At 41.7% G+C, this 16689-nt stretch overlaps 2 protein-coding genes across 3 annotated transcripts in view; both read right to left on the bottom strand.

Annotated features, from left to right (window-relative positions):
- The window catches only part of kcnab2a (potassium voltage-gated channel subfamily A regulatory beta subunit 2a), a 123213-nt gene extending 114499 nt beyond the window's left edge, over nt 1-8714 (bottom strand). For both annotated transcript variants that reach the window (XM_080423850.1, XM_080423851.1), the window contains exon 1: nt 8558-8714. The gene's annotated coding sequence lies outside the window, so the exon portion shown is untranslated. The remainder of the gene's footprint in view (nt 1-8557) is intronic.
- A 230-nt stretch (nt 8715-8944) lies between these two features.
- Nucleotides 8945-15914, bottom strand: LOC308082183 (Parkinson disease protein 7 homolog). Its single transcript, XM_080423853.1, has 6 exons — nt 15741-15914; nt 14984-15085; nt 13968-14027; nt 11924-11993; nt 10261-10347; nt 8945-9573 (listed from the first exon to the last, which is right to left on the bottom strand). Exons 1-6 carry the CDS (start codon nt 15828-15830, stop codon nt 9413-9415), a joined length of 570 nt encoding a protein of 189 aa, XP_080279979.1. The 5' UTR covers nt 15831-15914; the 3' UTR covers nt 8945-9412.
- Between the last annotated feature and the right edge of the window lie 775 nt (nt 15915-16689).

Genomic DNA, 16689 nt, shown 5'->3' with positions numbered 1-16689 from the left:
ACATTGTGAGCACAAAGAAACACATTAAGATCTACCCTAACCAAAAACCGTGGTTTACCAACAGGGTGCGATTACTGATGAGGGCCCGGGATACTGCATACAGGTCGGGAGACAGGGAAGCCTACAGCAGTGCCAGAGCAGCCCTAAAAAAAGGCATTAAAAACGCAAAGCAACAGTACAAACAGCGTATTGAGGACAACTTCAGAGACAACGACTCTCGCAACATGTGGCAGGGCATCAGGAACCTCACAGACTACAAACAGAGCCCCAGTATTCCCACTGTGACAGACCCCACCCTCCCAGATCAACTCAACACGTTCTTTGCCAGGTTTGACAACAGTAATGATGCAGGCCTAGATATTAACATCTCAGCAGAGGGGGGTCACCAACTTACTCTCCAGCCATATCAGGTGAAACAGGCCTTTCAGAAAATCGACGGCAACAAGGCAGCCGGACCTGACGGTGTTCCAGGCCGTGCACTGAAAGTGTGTGCTGCCCAGCTTGCCACAGTCTTTGCAGACATATTCAACCTGTCGCTTAGGCAGTCGATTGCTCCAACCTGTCTGAAAGAGACCACCATTATCCCTGTACCCAAGTCCTCGACTATCACCTGCATGAACGACTACCGGCCGGTCGCTCTCACGCCGGTGATCATGAAATGTTTCGAGAGACTGGTGCTGGCTAATATCAAATCCTGCATCCCCCCCACTCATGACCAACACCAGTTTGCCTATAAAGCTAATAGATCAACTGACGACGCTGTCGCCCTAGTACTACATAAGACCCTGTCTCACTTGGAAAATTTCGAGAGGAGGCCCGACATCTATGTAAGGTTACTATTTGTTGACTTTAGCTCGGCATTTAATTCCATCAGCCCCCGTAAACTGGTCATCAAACTAAAAATGTTGGGAATACAGCCAAAACTCTGTCTGTGGATACTGGATTTCCTGACCAATAGGCCCCAAAGGGTCAGGTTAGGCCAACACACATCACCCACAGTGACATTAAACACCGGCGTGCCCCAAGGATGTGTCCTCAGCCCACTACTCTACTCTCTGTTCACCAGCGACCTGGTCTCCCATCATAGCTCAAACACCCTGGTTAAGTTTGCAGACGATACCACTGTCATAGGTCTGATAACAAACAATGATGAGGAGGCATACAGGGAGGGAGTCAGGAGGCTGGTGGCAAAGTGTGAGGACAATGACTTGATCTTGAATCCAAAAAAGACCAAGGAGATGATCATAGACGTCCGGAAAGGACAGCCATGTCACAGAGGTCTGTGTATTGGAGAGGAGGAGGTGGAGAGGGTCTCGAGTTTTAAATTCCTCGGAGTCACCATCACAGAGGACCTGACCTGGAGCCTCAATACCACAAGTTTGGTCAAGAGGGCCCAGAAGCGCCTCTTTTTTCTAAGGATACTAAAACGCAACAGACTTGCACAGAACCTGCTCACTAACTTCTATCGCTCCACTATCGAGAGCATCCTGACCTACGGCTGCACAGTGTGGTATTCGAGCTGCTCCGATGTAGAGAGGAAAGATCTGCAACGTGTGGTTAAGACTGCACAGCGGATTATCGGTGCAGAACTGCCTCATCTGTGTGACGTTCACTCACGCCGTCTCCACAAGCGAGCCTCGAGAATTCTCGAGGACCCCACACACCCCAGCCACCACTTGTTTGAGACCCTGCCCTCGGGCAGACTGAAGGTGGTTAGAACCAGGACAAACAGGCTGTCCAACAGCTTTTTTCCAAGGGCGGTAAAAAGTCTGCTGGATTATGACTCTCAATCACGCTCGCGTACTCGCCGAATATGAACTAATATGAACTAATATGAACAAAAAAAAATAATGAACACACCATGGATTTTGTTTCCTTGATCATGATGACATATACATGATGATATGTTTTTAATTTATGGGGGCCTCCTTATTCTTTTCTAATTTATTTTATTCCTGTTTTAATTATTTTAAAATGACTGTGGGACTGACTGACCTGACTTTGACCAAGGTTTTTTTTTATTGTTCCTTCAATGTTCAGTGCTCTTCTTTTAATACTGTTGTTGTCTGCAGAGGTACCAAACTATGTTTCGTTGTGTATGCAATGACAATAAAGCTCTTATCTTATCTTATCTTATCTTATCTTATGCGTGTTTCTTTTTTTTTCTTCCCAGGACTCAAGCGTTAGTTTCTCTAACACTTTTCAGGACTCAAGTGTTAGAGTTAATATTCAATAGGTTGGTAGGGGGCTGAGCAATGGAATACTGCTCCAACTCTTCTACCACCACTGTATTATCAGTTACCTTCATTGGACATTTGGCTAGCTCAACCTTTCCGCTTGCAAGACCCCCACCCAATGTTCATTATTTATTAGTTCACTTGACATGAATATACAGTAGCTCCAATTCCCGCTTCATGGGGGGTCTTTAAATAAAGACACTGTGATACTTTATGACTAAATATAAAGCTACTGAAACATGACCAGCTTGCGAATCAAGGATAGTCTAGATTGAGACGTGAGTGCCCATTGCTTTCGGCCTCACGTTGAATCATGGACTCTGTGGTCCTTTGGGAACGGCTCAGAGAAGGCCATTAGACCTGCCCGCCTTGGGGATTACTAGATACATAGCAAGCGACAGGTATTAAGCAAGCAAATGGACCCTTCGCTAAGCCCCACCCACTCCACTCTGTGACTGGTGGTGCGAAGTTAGTCACACCCAGGCCTGGCAGCGCCTGGCAATCTCTGCTTCTCACCCATTGACTTGCATGTTAAATGACGGCTTTTCCCCTTAAAAATAATCGATCATTTCAGCAGCAATAGCTTCAAAATCTCTTCTAAATCTAGTCAACAAGGCCTGCAGTAGGCTATGCACTGGACAAATGTGCATGACATTATTTCAATAAACTAAAAACACGGGAAATGTTAGAGGGCGTAATAGCCATGGATACACGACGGTCGTCTGTCTCGACCGTCATGGATGAATTTCAACCTGGTGTTTGCACTTTCTCCATTTATAGCCCGTACATCTACAGAAACGTTCATATTTCAAACATAAAGTGCTTATCCCATGGCCATGGATGTTACATTTATGTACGGGCTCTCAAAAGTACCCTTATCATCCGTATTGTTCAATAAAAAGCATTTTAATCTGATTGGTGGCCATTTTCTCCATATGCTTTCAACTAAGCGACCCTATCGGTTGGTAGGTGTATTGCACTCTGATACATTATAACTCTATGAGAAAATGGCCACCGATCGGATTAAAATGCTTTTTATTGAACAATACAGAATATACGGGTACTTTTGAGAGTCCCGTGCATCATTTTAACATCCGTGGCCATAGGGTAAGCAATTTATATTTGAAATCTGAACGTTTATATAGATGTGCGGACCGTAAATGGAGAAAGTGCAAACACCAGGTTGAAGTTGATCCATGATTGTAACAGGAGTTCTCATGTACCGCAGGGTAAGACTACAGTAACAGGTAATAAATAGACGAACAAATGAATGAATATACTTTAACGTGCGGAATCCGAAACAGGCAGTGCTGTGATTCTGAATTTTGTTACGATTACGGTGATTAGTGACACCACCTGGGCGAGTGAGTCGTGTAACTTTCCCGACGTTAAGCTGTGTATGTGTTCAACAACTCAGCCATGCAGCCTTGCAGTTTAAACGCAGATTTCAGCTTGGGAAAATAACCATCCAACGGTTTTGGGTACGTGGAATCTGTTGCTGGTTCATAGTCACCATTGCGTTATCGTGGTATGATTCCTGTTCTTGCTATTATGTTGCAAATTATTGTGTGTGTGTGTGTGTGTGCGGGCGAAATAACATTGACAGCTATGGCAGGTGACGAAAGCTTGCCAGACCTGTGCCAGGCTAACAACGGTTGCTAAGCTGGCATTGGACAATCGCTTTTGGGGTGGGGTTTAGCGAAGGGTCCATTAAAGGCTCTAGAGAATTAGTCTATAACATCAAGTATAACTGTAACGCAAAGTTCCACCTAAACCTCGCTCAGCTCCTGACATGGTAGATTTATAGCTACAAGGTGCAGCATTGAGCAATCTCAAAGACAAACAGCGCCACTGAGCAGTGTTGGAATGCAACTGCTATAGCACTATTTCTAAGGTTGTGTTGTTCACCCTGTTTTCTGAGAGGAAAAAAACACTGCCTGGCAGCGGATTTTGTGCCATATGGGAAAAAAAGCCCCAAGCACATTGCAAAGGAAGGCTCAGCTTATTCTAATTCAATACATCAATTTAACAAGTCATCAAAAGAAGACACTTTACGTATGTACTAGGCCTGACCTCGACTAAGTCGACTAGTCGACTGGTTAGTCGCGGGGGGTCCGAGTCGACTGCGTGTCTCTTAGTCGAATCTAGTCAAAAAAAATAATAATTTGTTAATTGTTTTTTGGCCAAGTCTACACCTGCAACCACACGTAACTTCCACTTTATTCTTCTTATTCCTCGTCTTTGTATTGGTATTGTTTGTGTTGGAGCGCCTCAGTGCGGCTGCAGAGTTCATGTGCAACCTCTTCCAGAGAGAGATAGAGACACTAGAAACTCTGCTGGAGACACAAACAAACTGTGTAGACTTGGCCCTTTGAAATAAAATGTATTTTGGCCATTAAAAAAAAGAAAAAGAAAAAAAAAAACTTTTTTTTATTTATTATATTAGTCTATTAGTCGACTGCCAGTCGACTATTGGCAATTAGTAGCCAATTAGATTCGACTAAACAAATCCTTAGTCGGGGACAGGCCTAGTATGTACAGACTCGAGACCATACTCCACAGAGGCCCAACTTCAGAGACAGACAACAAAGAGGAGGGTAGTGCTTCTGGATGTGGTCGTTTGTCAACAGATACTTTCACTTTCTCTGTTGCCATTCTGAGAAACTAGAGGTTTGGGCCATTATGCGGCCCTCGCATCTAGAGTTCGGGCGGGCGGCGGGCCTCACACCTACGTCGCACCACCGATCCATCAAACCAATGTCTGAGTCATAGTGTTGAGGGCTTTTACAGAGTAAATGTCTGAGTCATAGAGACATGCCTATATATGGGCGTACTGGGTTTGTTTATGGTTATATCTGAGTCATAGTGATATTCCTATATATGGGCGTATCAGGTTTGTTTATGGTTATGTCAGCATCAGAATCAGCTTTATTGTCACATCACAGGTCAGGTTTACAGAAGTAAAAAAGTGGGTGTCTGAGTCAGAGTGACGCGGCCGTGGTCCTGCCTATATGCATGTATGGGCATATCGGGTTTGTTTATGGTTATGCCTGAGTCAGAGTGACGTGGTCCAATCGCCGGCCGGCCGGCCCTCCCAGTAGGCAAATTTAATATAGGATTGCCCTAATCAGTATTTTTGGCATTGTGATTGGTCAGCTCATGAAAAGCGGTTAATGTAACAAGCTCATCTGAAAAAGGGAGTGCAGCGAACTTTAAAGAGCTGACGCATTCTGAGTACCTTGCAGCTCGATCCCAGAGGGTTACACACAACAAGTCTGCCATAAAGAGCTGGCTGAATAGCAGCTGGACCTAATTATAACCTTTATCAATTAGTTGAGTCGTAAGTAGCATGCTCCATTTGCAGTACCCACGTTGTTCTTTGCTTTTTTTAACTTGACCTTGGGTCTACAGCTGACTTATCGTGACATCACTGGGTTGACACGAGCATTCTAGCAGACAGCATAAAGCCAACCGCAGCCTCAGAGAGAGTTCGGGACTCAAACAACGCTCTGAATTCTCCAACGATCTCTTACAGGACTCGAATACTAGCCCCAGACACTCTGGCCCTGACATATTATGTCCCTAAATAGCCCTGTAGCTTGTAACCCATTTTGTTTATGGAAATACTACTAATTAGGTTATATGATCACAGGAGCAGTGCAGCCAGTCTAATGATCAATACTGAAACACTGTAAGTGCAATGTGGGCGGGGCCACAGAGATCAGCATTTTTTCATTAACTCTTGCTTTTGGAAACGTGTTTACATCAGAGACCCAATAGCAATTTAGCAATTGTCTTGTCATAATCTCTTCCACAAATAAACATCCAGAAATCAATCAATCAACCCAAGTACTTGTGACGTTAAATAATCTCCTATGACAAAAGTCCATTGGTGTCCATTTTTACCCTCAGAATTAAATTGACTGACACTGAGGATTTTCTTGTGCAGATGATACAGTATGTGATCTATGGTAATGGTGTGTAGACTGCAATGGGGTATACTTGTACCGTACCCATAGCTTATGGAATTTCTACATTGTTTTATTATAAGACCATTATTATTTATAAATTACCCCATTATCTTGTGAACATTTTCAGCCAATTACCTGCAAGGGCACCTTAGACAGATGTCTTCTTCATATTTTTGCAGGCCTATGCGATTTGGGAATCTATCTAATGAGGAGATGCAAAGTGCACCAGTGTAATTGCATCATTAGCCAAATCAATGACTCAGTTATTGTTGTGACTTCACCCGACCATCCTCCCCCAACACACCCTCCCTCCTATATCCAGAAATAGGGAAACAGGCCTCAAGCTCTTAACTGTACATTACAACTGCTCAAGCAGAATCAAACATGTTATGTGCAACAGTGCAAAATGTTAACATTCCAGAAATAACTGAAAAACTAAAGGGGCATTAAAGAATGTATTTCTTTATATTAAAAGCTATACATTAAATCTATACATTAATCTCCTGAGGTAGGACAAAGAAATTAAATGATGTTTCCACCAACATAATAATTTGATAAAAGTATACCATGGATTACACAGACAAGAGTCAAACTAGCCTCTGCATTATTGTGCACCAAACATACATTAATAGGTGCATTAATGTATGTTTGTGATATTAATAGGTTAATATCATGACCTTGATGCGAGTCACAAAACTGTGGCAGAATGCTTGAGGTAGAGACTCAGAGAGAGAGCTTCCGTTTGGTTGCTGTGCTTATTACTGTATATGTGGTCCATTCACAGTTGTAAACGACAACACTTCCGTTGTCCTCTTGTTTGTGAAACCCCTTGAATGCTCTGGTTAGGTATAAATGAATGACTCAGAATCAGAAACACCGAGCAGAAGAAACCACAGTTTTCAGCGGCTACAAGTGAAACAAAGATTTTAGCTGTACATGATTTCCTGTAATTGATTCTACTGAAAGAGATGATCCCAACACTTGCCATCATCAGCATCACTCATGTTCCAGGGGATAAGTAGCCTACACCAGTGGTTCTCAAACTTTTTCATGTCAAGGACCCCCAAAATGTAATGTATTTTGCGGCGGACCCCATCTCAAAAATATTCTGTGCCAGGGATTTTTCAAAAATAGCAGATCTACAAACTCATAGTGCAGCACGAAGTGACATGCTATGAGCTTGTAGATCTGCTATATATTTGAAAAGCCAAAGTATCAAATATGGTTAAAATTGTTAAAAAATATTGATACTATTAACTAATTTAGCTGGGGACACCCTGGTACACCCCTGGGGGTCCCCGGACCCCACTTTGAGAACCAATGGCCTACATGCCAACCTTCTATGATGAAGCCTATTGTTAACAAAACGCCGCATTACTCTGCATTTCCATAATGAGAAAAACAACCGAAACATCCCCAGGAGTCAGGACATCATCATGCAGTGCAATATATAATATATATACTATATAGTATGAGACTGTCATTTAAGTGGTTGCTACAATACTGCATCAATCATTTCATATTATGCGAGTTATTAAGGGGTAAATAATCCTGCTCTGTGTAGTATAGAGGTGTCGCTTGCCGAAAGGAACAGAATTAAAAGCCAACACGTTCGCATTTGTTAGCTTGTATTTCTGTTCTTTACCACAACAAGCGATTCATGCCATGTATAGCGTTAGAAGGTCTCCTTCTAACGCTATGGACCAGACCTTGCCATGCACCTCAGAATGATGAGGTAACGATACATTATGGCGAAGGAGCGATAGATAGCTGCTGATGATACATTGTATCAGTGATGATGACACTGGGAGATGGGTGCCACATTCTGCCCGTCCATGTCAGCTAACTTACAGCATGCAGCTAAACAAAGCTACGGCTGGCTATGAAATCACTGCCCATACAGCGTTATTATTAGCCGACACATGTATGTATGTATGCCGCTGGGACTCCCTCTTTCATTGGTGTGTTGCCCAGGTTGCGCCTATAAACCAAACCATAACATTTAACTTCACAAAAACTATGCCTAAACCTAACTTGGACCCTAACCTCACAAACACTATGCCTAACCCTAACCTCACAGACATTATACCTAAACATAACCTCAAAACCCTGTCCACCTAGAGAAACACCGGGAAGACTCCCGTATGCTGCTAGTGTTTAAAAATGCCCTTTCTACATAAGTAGGCTATAAAAAGCTCATAAGACGCATTCATTAACAAGGAAACTAAATCAGGGTGGCAGGTTTTATAAGGTCTTGTCTTGTAGTGCCCAGAAACCTTACCGCACTGTGTAAACAACAAGTACACAGGACGTGTTGACATCTAGATATTCTACATACTGTACACTTACCCTCCTCTGCTAAATCTGTCCTCTCCTTTGAAGTGAAGCGAGCAAAGCCTTCTGTTCTCTCAGTTCTGCCGTCTCTGCTGCTGTTTAGACATGGAGACCACGCGCTACTGCGGAGCCCTGCCCTGTTGGCTGCGGCGCTGCTGTGATTGGCTACTGCCGTTTCACTGCAACCGCCCACATATTTTAATTGGTCAGACGAACTGCCAGTCTATTTGCGTTATGCGTTTCCCGCGCTCTATCTGGTGAGATCTGTCAGGTTTGTCCCTGATCATAGAACATTATGTTTCCTCATTAACAATAAAACAGTTCCTAGTACTGCAGGCCCGTCACAGTTAAAAATAGCAACGACTATGACGTTATTACTGTATTTAAGGCAAGACCAAGGTAGCCAGAGCATTCAGTTTTAATGACACACATGGGTAATGACATAGTCTGAACACAGCAATTTAATTGACATTTGGAAAAAGGTAGCCTATTAATACATCAATGAGGGTTTGATGTTCCAGGTTCAAGGTTGTTCTTTATTGTTACATCTTGTGTACATAAGAGTAATGGATGGATTGTCATTTGTATGTGAATATAACTGTTCAACTTATTTTGAAAAAGCTCAGTGACAAATACTAAAGTGCAAAGGTATGTCTTCCTCACAAAGTAAAGAAGAACAAAGAGCATAACCCATCATCATTACAAAAATAAATCCCAGTATTTCAGGTGACAATTATTTAAATTCCATTAGTGCTCATGACAGTAGCTAAGTTCACTTTGCCCCACCTGACAGTGCAAGGGCTAGGCTGCTAGCAGTTACAAGTGCTGCTTCCAACTCAATGGCTGAAGCAAACCGCCTTCAGTCGTCACTCAGTCTTTCAAGATCAGAGGTGCTTTGACTTGAGATACGACCTCAGCCCCCATGAGCTCCTCGACGATGGCTAAAGCAAATTCAAAACTGGTTCCAGGCCCACGGCTGGTGATGAAATGGCCGTCCTTCTGTACTCGAGCCTCAGAATATTTATAGTGGTCTAGAAAAAGAGAGGAGATAGGTAAAAATCCTTGCAACTCCTGATATATGAACCTCGTACTTGTAACATACATGATGCAATGATTGGCAATAGATACATTGGGCAACATTCCCAGAGCCAAATATAGACAACAGAAAAAACTTTATTTTATGTACTACCACTTAAATTGACCCACTTATTTTCTGTCAGAAATTCCTACACCCACTATCACTTCTGAGTGGTGTGCTCTCCTCTACCGCATACATTGCAAGGGTGCAGGGCAGGAAAATGAAACAGTTGTTAGAGCGCCATCTGCTGAACCTAATGAACAACTGTAATTGCCCTGGTGTTTGAAATCTCTAGCAGCATAGCAGAAGGTTTCAGCTCATGTTTTGCCTTACAGTCATTATACACCGGGAGCATTTATTTGTTTGTGCTTTTAATTTGCATTAATGTAAACTGCTCTTTGTGACATGAGTACATCCACACAGAACATGAATATTACGTGGCAATAAAGCGACATATTTATTTTTCGAACCAAGGTTGATTTTGAACGGCAAATCAAGAAGCATCAACCTGTAAGAATGATGCATAGCGGAATGAATAGTTTGATGTGAAATAATCGCAGATGCATTTTTGGATCATTTATTCGTCATGCTCCCGGGTGTAAGGACATTCATAGTTTCTAAAGAGATTTTCTGTAAATACCTCCAGCCATCATCTTTTCCTTCATGGCAGGGTGGGTGGTGACTGTGATACCGTAGCCAATGCCATGTGCCAGGAGAGCAGTGGGACCTGTGGGAAAAAGGAATGTTAATTTCATGTTTACATCCTTTGGCTTTTCTTGATCGAAGACTGCGTCTAATGTGTGTCCTTCTCATTTTCACAAAGTTCTAAATTGGAGAAAATATCCCTTTGATGGAGCAACAATGGCAATACGTGAAGCAACACGCACATATTTCAATGTGTATACTGTAGAAGGGGTTTATTTTGATGACCACATTAGAGAGCTTAAAATAGAAAAAAGGTGTGAAACCATATTATGCACAAAACAAGAATTTATATTTGATACAGTAGTGCCAACAAAAAAGCATTAAGAAGCTAAGGAACTCAAACAGCTTGGTGCATATAGCTACTCGACTGTAATGTGCTTCAAGCTCAGTGCATTTCCTCATAAAGTGTCCAGGATAGCAAGCCAAATGTTTATGTTCCTACTGATGATACAGCTTATTTTGTTGGAACTGCTGTAGCGAATAAAATCACTTGTTTTGTGTCATTATATGGTCTCCCCCGTGTCCCACCTTCTGTGTTAGTTATTTGATGCCAGACTAACTCTAAAGGTCATGGTCGCCTACAAAACAATGTAGCAGTATGTGCAAATAGAAATTCACAGTGATAAACTCAATACACATATTGTAGCGTTTGTAGCTCAAACCAATTTTCAACAACTGTCCCTTGGAGGGTATTTGCCTAAGAATTAACACGTACTGTATACCGTTTCAAGACCTCGCCCCATACTCAAGAGAAAAAGATATTGTCTGCTCCTGCTGTAACTTTGGCAACATCCTACCACTGCAGTGAGCTCATCCAAAGACTGTTCATAAATAGAAGGTTATTGATTATGCTGCTTGGCTGCCTTCCCATGCAGTCTAAAGATTACGCCTCTCCCTGGCAGCAGTCTGCCAGTTCAAGCCAAGCTATACATCTGTTATTGCCAGTCTCCAACCAGAACTAGCATGGAAAAGAGACTGAAACCCAGACAGCAAGGGAGGTGATGGAGGCAAGTGGAATTATATGCACCCTGCTGTCTCTGATGAGTCCTAATGTGTCTATGACCCGAGCACATGTTCAGGTAAAACTATTGCTGTGAGGACTGCTACTGTGATCCTTGATGCAGGTGAACTAATTCAAGTATACAATGCCCCTACACACTAAAACCAGACCCAATTATTGCAATGAGTAATTTATCATAGTGGTGTTCAATCAAGTTATTTTTAAACTCCTTTGTGAACTATGTCAGAACTGGAGATCCATTTCCACCTTAATGTCTGGCTACAGTTACCAGTGGTGGAAGGTTCATTATACTGTTTCATTCCATTGAGGATTGCAGTGATTTTCTAGGACGCCCTTCACTCCACTCTGCCACATGGGTCCCATGACCCAATTCAAGATGTCCTTCCATTGTCCTTTCCTAAACCACAAGCTGTCAAATAAAATATTACTGGTGCTAAATCTTAAGTCAATACATGTTGAAATGTACCTTATAAACATAGTAGCCTATATAAAAACAGTATGGAGAGAAAATGTTAATTCAACGCAGCCCTCATGTAATGCTAATCCCACAGAGTTTAGTTCACTGAGAAGACAGTACCTGCACAGATTGCAGCAATCAGGCCTTTTCTGCCATCTTGATCTTTCAGCACCTCCTTCACCAAAGGAGACTATCAGGAAAAACAGCATGGACACCAAACACACAGTGATGAGTCACTCATTGTCTATATATAATGTGTGTGATTTCTTTGTATAGTATGTCGTGACTTTAGTGTATAAGGCCGAGTGTCATAATTCTTCATAATTGCTGGCCAGATCATAGTGTATTGTAATTATCATAGTTGTAATATATTATAATGATTGTATACATTATAATAACAGTTATAATGCATTACAGTGTGACTATATAGTGTGACTATAAGTGGTCACTGGTTGGTTTCACAACAATACATTGTGAATGAGCATTGTAAGGTAAAGTACTGTATTCTATTAATGGTAAACTGCTTTCAAAATTACTCTGGGATACAGTTGTGAATAATACAAAGTTAGGCATACATTTCAAAGGGTTTGATCCTACTACTAATCCCTCTGAGTACAGTACAGTAGTACTACGTTCAGTAGTAGGATTATTGTGTGGACGGCACCACATCTTGTCTATATCGGGCACCCTTTTATTGGGGTGGACCTGATCACGTTTTTTTGCCACCGATCCGATTCCGAACATTACATTTTTTGTATCTACCGACACAGATCAAGTCCCGATCCAATATTTTGCGAATGCATTAAGAAAAAATAAGTTTTTGTTTATCTAAACGACAGTATCCAACATGGATACTTTTATCACACGTCTAATTAGTGCAGCATTGGTTCAAACCAAGCAAATTAAATCTATTCTCTTTATAGCTTAGTGGTGCAGCACAAATAAATAACCATGTAAACAAAATATAATATTTTAATATCTTGTCTTGAACAGACTAAGATGTCTTCAAAACAAAACCTCAGCTATTCCAATGCAACAAAACTCCACATCTAAGCAGTAGCAGTGATGTTAGGTTGTCAATGTAGTCAGTGGGTTCCAGGACCCACAAGTGGTCATTTGAATGGGTCCCAGGGAAATTTTGAGCCCCAGGGAAATTCTATGAGTCCTAATCAAATAAAAACGTTTTCCCATTCAGACAGAATGGCTATAGTTGTCCCCCTTTCATTGTTTTCAAGGCAAAAAACAAACCATTTTACTCTCTGCCTTTCAATTATATTCAAGGCCTTATGCCACTGCTATGTGCAAACTGCTAGCCCCAGACTTTGAAGTGGAGCATGTGGATGTAAATATACATGCATAGCGAATTAAAACTTTAAACACTGAAAACACTGTTTTGACATGTTACACGTCAATGACACTTTGGGCGTTGGGAAAAAAAAAAGTGTTACACATCATTGGCACTGAATGAGTTAAAAGGGTATGATGAACTGTATTTACCCTACCATTTGGTCAACACTAGCTCTGTTCTTCTGAGTGTTTTACAGTTAGGATACAGCTAGGACTTGTTTCAGGGTTAGGATAGCCACTTATCTAACACAGAGAGGTAAACTAGCCATCAAAACTGTACTTGTCTACCCTCAGCTGCCGATAGCAAATTAGTCAGGTCTCTCTTGCGCCTACTATGAGCACCTTGCTGTATCTCATCACTGTGTCGTCTCCCCTGTCTGGGTGAGTGACTCGTCTGAGGGTGTGTCATGTCTCTGCGAGTGTCTATTGGTCATGCAGTTCACTTTCCAAGCTCGGCCATGGCAGATGTCCGACATCACCATATCCTCCACTTCCCCTTCTACACTTGGTCAGGGCTGTGTGTCCTCGACCGATCTGTATCAGACAGCACGATATTCTACGCCAATTGTCTTGTGAACCTTACCGACGGTCAGAGATCACCTTCCCTTACCAGCTTCCCACCAGCCATTTGTGTTAAATCGAGCACCCGGTCAAGTGGTAAACACTGTGCAGAAACTTTAAACCTGCACCACCTGGACGCACCCTTCTTATCCTACTTAAAATCAATCTGTACCTATTCAAATTCTTGCAAGAGGTGGTTATAAAAGGCAACATGTCAGATAAAAATACAACAAGTATAATTGTGTATATTACTCACCTCTGCCAAACTCTGTGCCCCTGGTCCTCCCCCTGGGAGAAGCACCACATCATATGGACCCTGAGACACAACATGACTGTTATAGCAAGGCGAGGTTGAACATGACACAACACCAGCCAGCGGGGCTCAATAGTAGGGTTGGGTATTGATTGGGATTGTATCTGCGATACCGGTGCAAAACCAGTATTTTAAAAACAGATCAGCCAAAATCATCAAACAAGTACGGTTTGATGATTAACAATACGGTACCTATTTGGTACTATATTACAATACAATATTGGAGGTATTGGACGTAGCGGTACCGGTTCTCTGTACTCAACCCTAGTTGTGTTAATGAAACTATAAACTGAGAAAATATTTCAATTTCTATACAAAATATTAGATTTGGCTTTGAAACCTTATGCGTTGCTTTAGCATAATGCATACTTCATTGTATGGCCATGACAATCACCAGGTATTGTAGCAGGAACGGTAACACACACCCAAGGGTTTGGTGAGGTGCTGACCTTCGGGAATAATCTTAAAAAAGGAGGAAAGAAAGTCGTACACTCGGCACGTTTCGGCCTATTGGCCTTCCTCAGAGTCAACAAATGTCAACGTGGTATTGAACAAAAAAATGTGACACATAGCACCACAGTTTCCAGCTGCTATTTTTGGCAAGCGTCACAGTTGGACAACAATATAAGTACATATTTGTCTTAAAGCCCTAGTGCCACAGGCCCAGTTCTGCCTTGATAATGATCTCTAAGTATTACTGTTATTTCTTATTTTAAAAAGTGTGCATTTAAGTGTAATAATAAAGCTGTAAAAACTGACTGTCACTAGGGCTTTAAGGCTCCTGTTATAATAAGGATTGATCTCTCTCAGGATGATGATTTTGATTTGATTTGATTTTTGGATCTCTTTTAGCACATTGGCTAATCTTCCAGTCCAGTCCACATAAAAATATAACAGCACTAATGATAAAAACAACAACCAAGCTGATAATGATAATGATGATGATGATTCTTCCTTACCTGTTTGCTGGCCTCCTCCAGGCTGGCATCTGGGAGGATGACAACATTTCTGCTGCACTCAACAGGCTCTTTACCCGTCAGTCCTGCTAAGGTCACAGCAATCTGTAGATGTGGCGTCATAATTGAAAAGCGTTAGTAGAATTACAATGAAACAAAATGGCATATCATCAGTCAAGAAATAATGCATTTTGAGAATAGTCGTTTTTAAGTAAATTTACTTAAATTTTTGAAAGACAAAACAAAGAGCTACCAAACTTTTGATTGATTGATTGAATACTCTGTAACAGTTTGCAACAACAAAAAAGTTACAGTGGCACAGATTTATACAAAAGGATGCTAAAAGGATAACCCAAAAAAGCCCATGGCTTATTTCCATTGAGGTCCTGACACAGGACTCCTATGTATTCAAGACCAAGACAGCTACAGTGACAGGCAGTTTAAACTTTGACATTTCACTTTGGCCTTTCCTTTGCACCAGTCTTCCGTGCTTACCAACACTTAATGGAGGAAAACATTTAGCTATCTTGCCAGTGCAACTATAGCTAGCCTAGACAGAGTAACTTTTACTATCGAATGTAAAAGAAGAAAAATACGATAAATAATTACAGCATCTGCATAATTTGGCTCTTTGCAAACGCAACTCTAGTTGCTGCTTATCATTAGCGAAAATGCTGTCATGAGCTCACTCACGTTACGCAGATATCAAGTAGCTAGCTAAAGCCCCCATGCTGGCTAAGTAACGAGTAACGTTACAGACCCCAGCTCTACGCATGACGTCCACAGGAATGACCGTTTCCATCTCCTCTGCACCTTTTGCTAGGATCACTAGTGCTCTCTTGCCCGCCATGATGATGATAGAGCTGGTGGTGCAGAGGGTTGAAGACTTTCAGCAGCTCAGTTCGTGTCGTAGTGTGGCGAGAGAATGTGATATACCGACACCGGTGTCCTATCGAATTCTGTGGCTCCAGACCAGAGGTCCGGCTCCCTATCACAACTCACAATTTCGCCGTTGGTAACTTGCTTGTTTAATCTTTGGTGAGTGCAACACCGATATCAGATAACACACCGATACAAGATAATATAGAAACACTGAAGCACGGATTTGACAAAACGCAGAACACCCACCACCACCTCACATAAATCGATAGGTTGCCAATGTTGGTGTAACATACACATGGTGTAACGCCAGACAGCGGGTTTATTGACATTTTACGTTACATTATCCCCCTGTCAAAGTCCACGTTACACTTGCATGATACTTGACTTAGCACAACATTTTAAAATACGTGATGAGTTGTCAAAAAAAGTCAGATATTAAATGTCTTATTTTGTTTTGTTTACTTTTCTAATATTGTAATGTGCATCGTCACGTACTATACTTCGTCCAACAGGGGGTGGTAGTGACCTATAAATGAGAAACGTTATGTCAAATATAACACGAAATAAAGGTTGCCTTTAGGTGACATATTTCATAACTCTATGCAAATTTCCTGTCAGTTAATCACTAAAAGGTATGGGCAATACTCTGTTACAAATAAAAGTCCAGAATTAAAAATTGACTTCAGTATTGGCATCAAAATATACTAAAAGTACCAAAAGTAAAAGTACCCATTATGCAGAATGTCCCTTTTCACAGGTTTCAAATGTATAACATGTATACAAATCTTTTGAAAATAGCAGATCTACAAGCCCACAATGCATCATAA

The sequence above is a fragment of the Gymnoscopelus braueri genome (genome assembly GCF_963280865.1).
Source record: "Gymnoscopelus braueri genome assembly, chromosome: 3".
In the NCBI taxonomy this organism is placed as follows: domain Eukaryota; kingdom Metazoa; phylum Chordata; class Actinopteri; order Myctophiformes; family Myctophidae; genus Gymnoscopelus; species Gymnoscopelus braueri.
This window is presented reverse-complemented; position numbering and strand designations above follow the sequence as displayed.

Bases quoted from the DNA above. Each gene is read 5' to 3' on its own strand.
- LOC308082183 (XM_080423853.1), bottom strand. From the start codon at position 15,830: ATGGCGGGCAAGAGAGCACTAGTGATCCTAGCAAAAGGTGCAGAGGAG. The intron at 15,086-15,740 runs GTCTGTAACGTT...CCACATCTACAG, and splicing joins ACGTCATGCGTAGAGCTGGG to ATTGCTGTGACCTTAGCAGG. The intron at 14,028-14,983 runs GTAAGGAAGAAT...GTTGTGTCTCAG, and splicing joins TGGAGGAGGCCAGCAAACAG to GGTCCATATGATGTGGTGCT.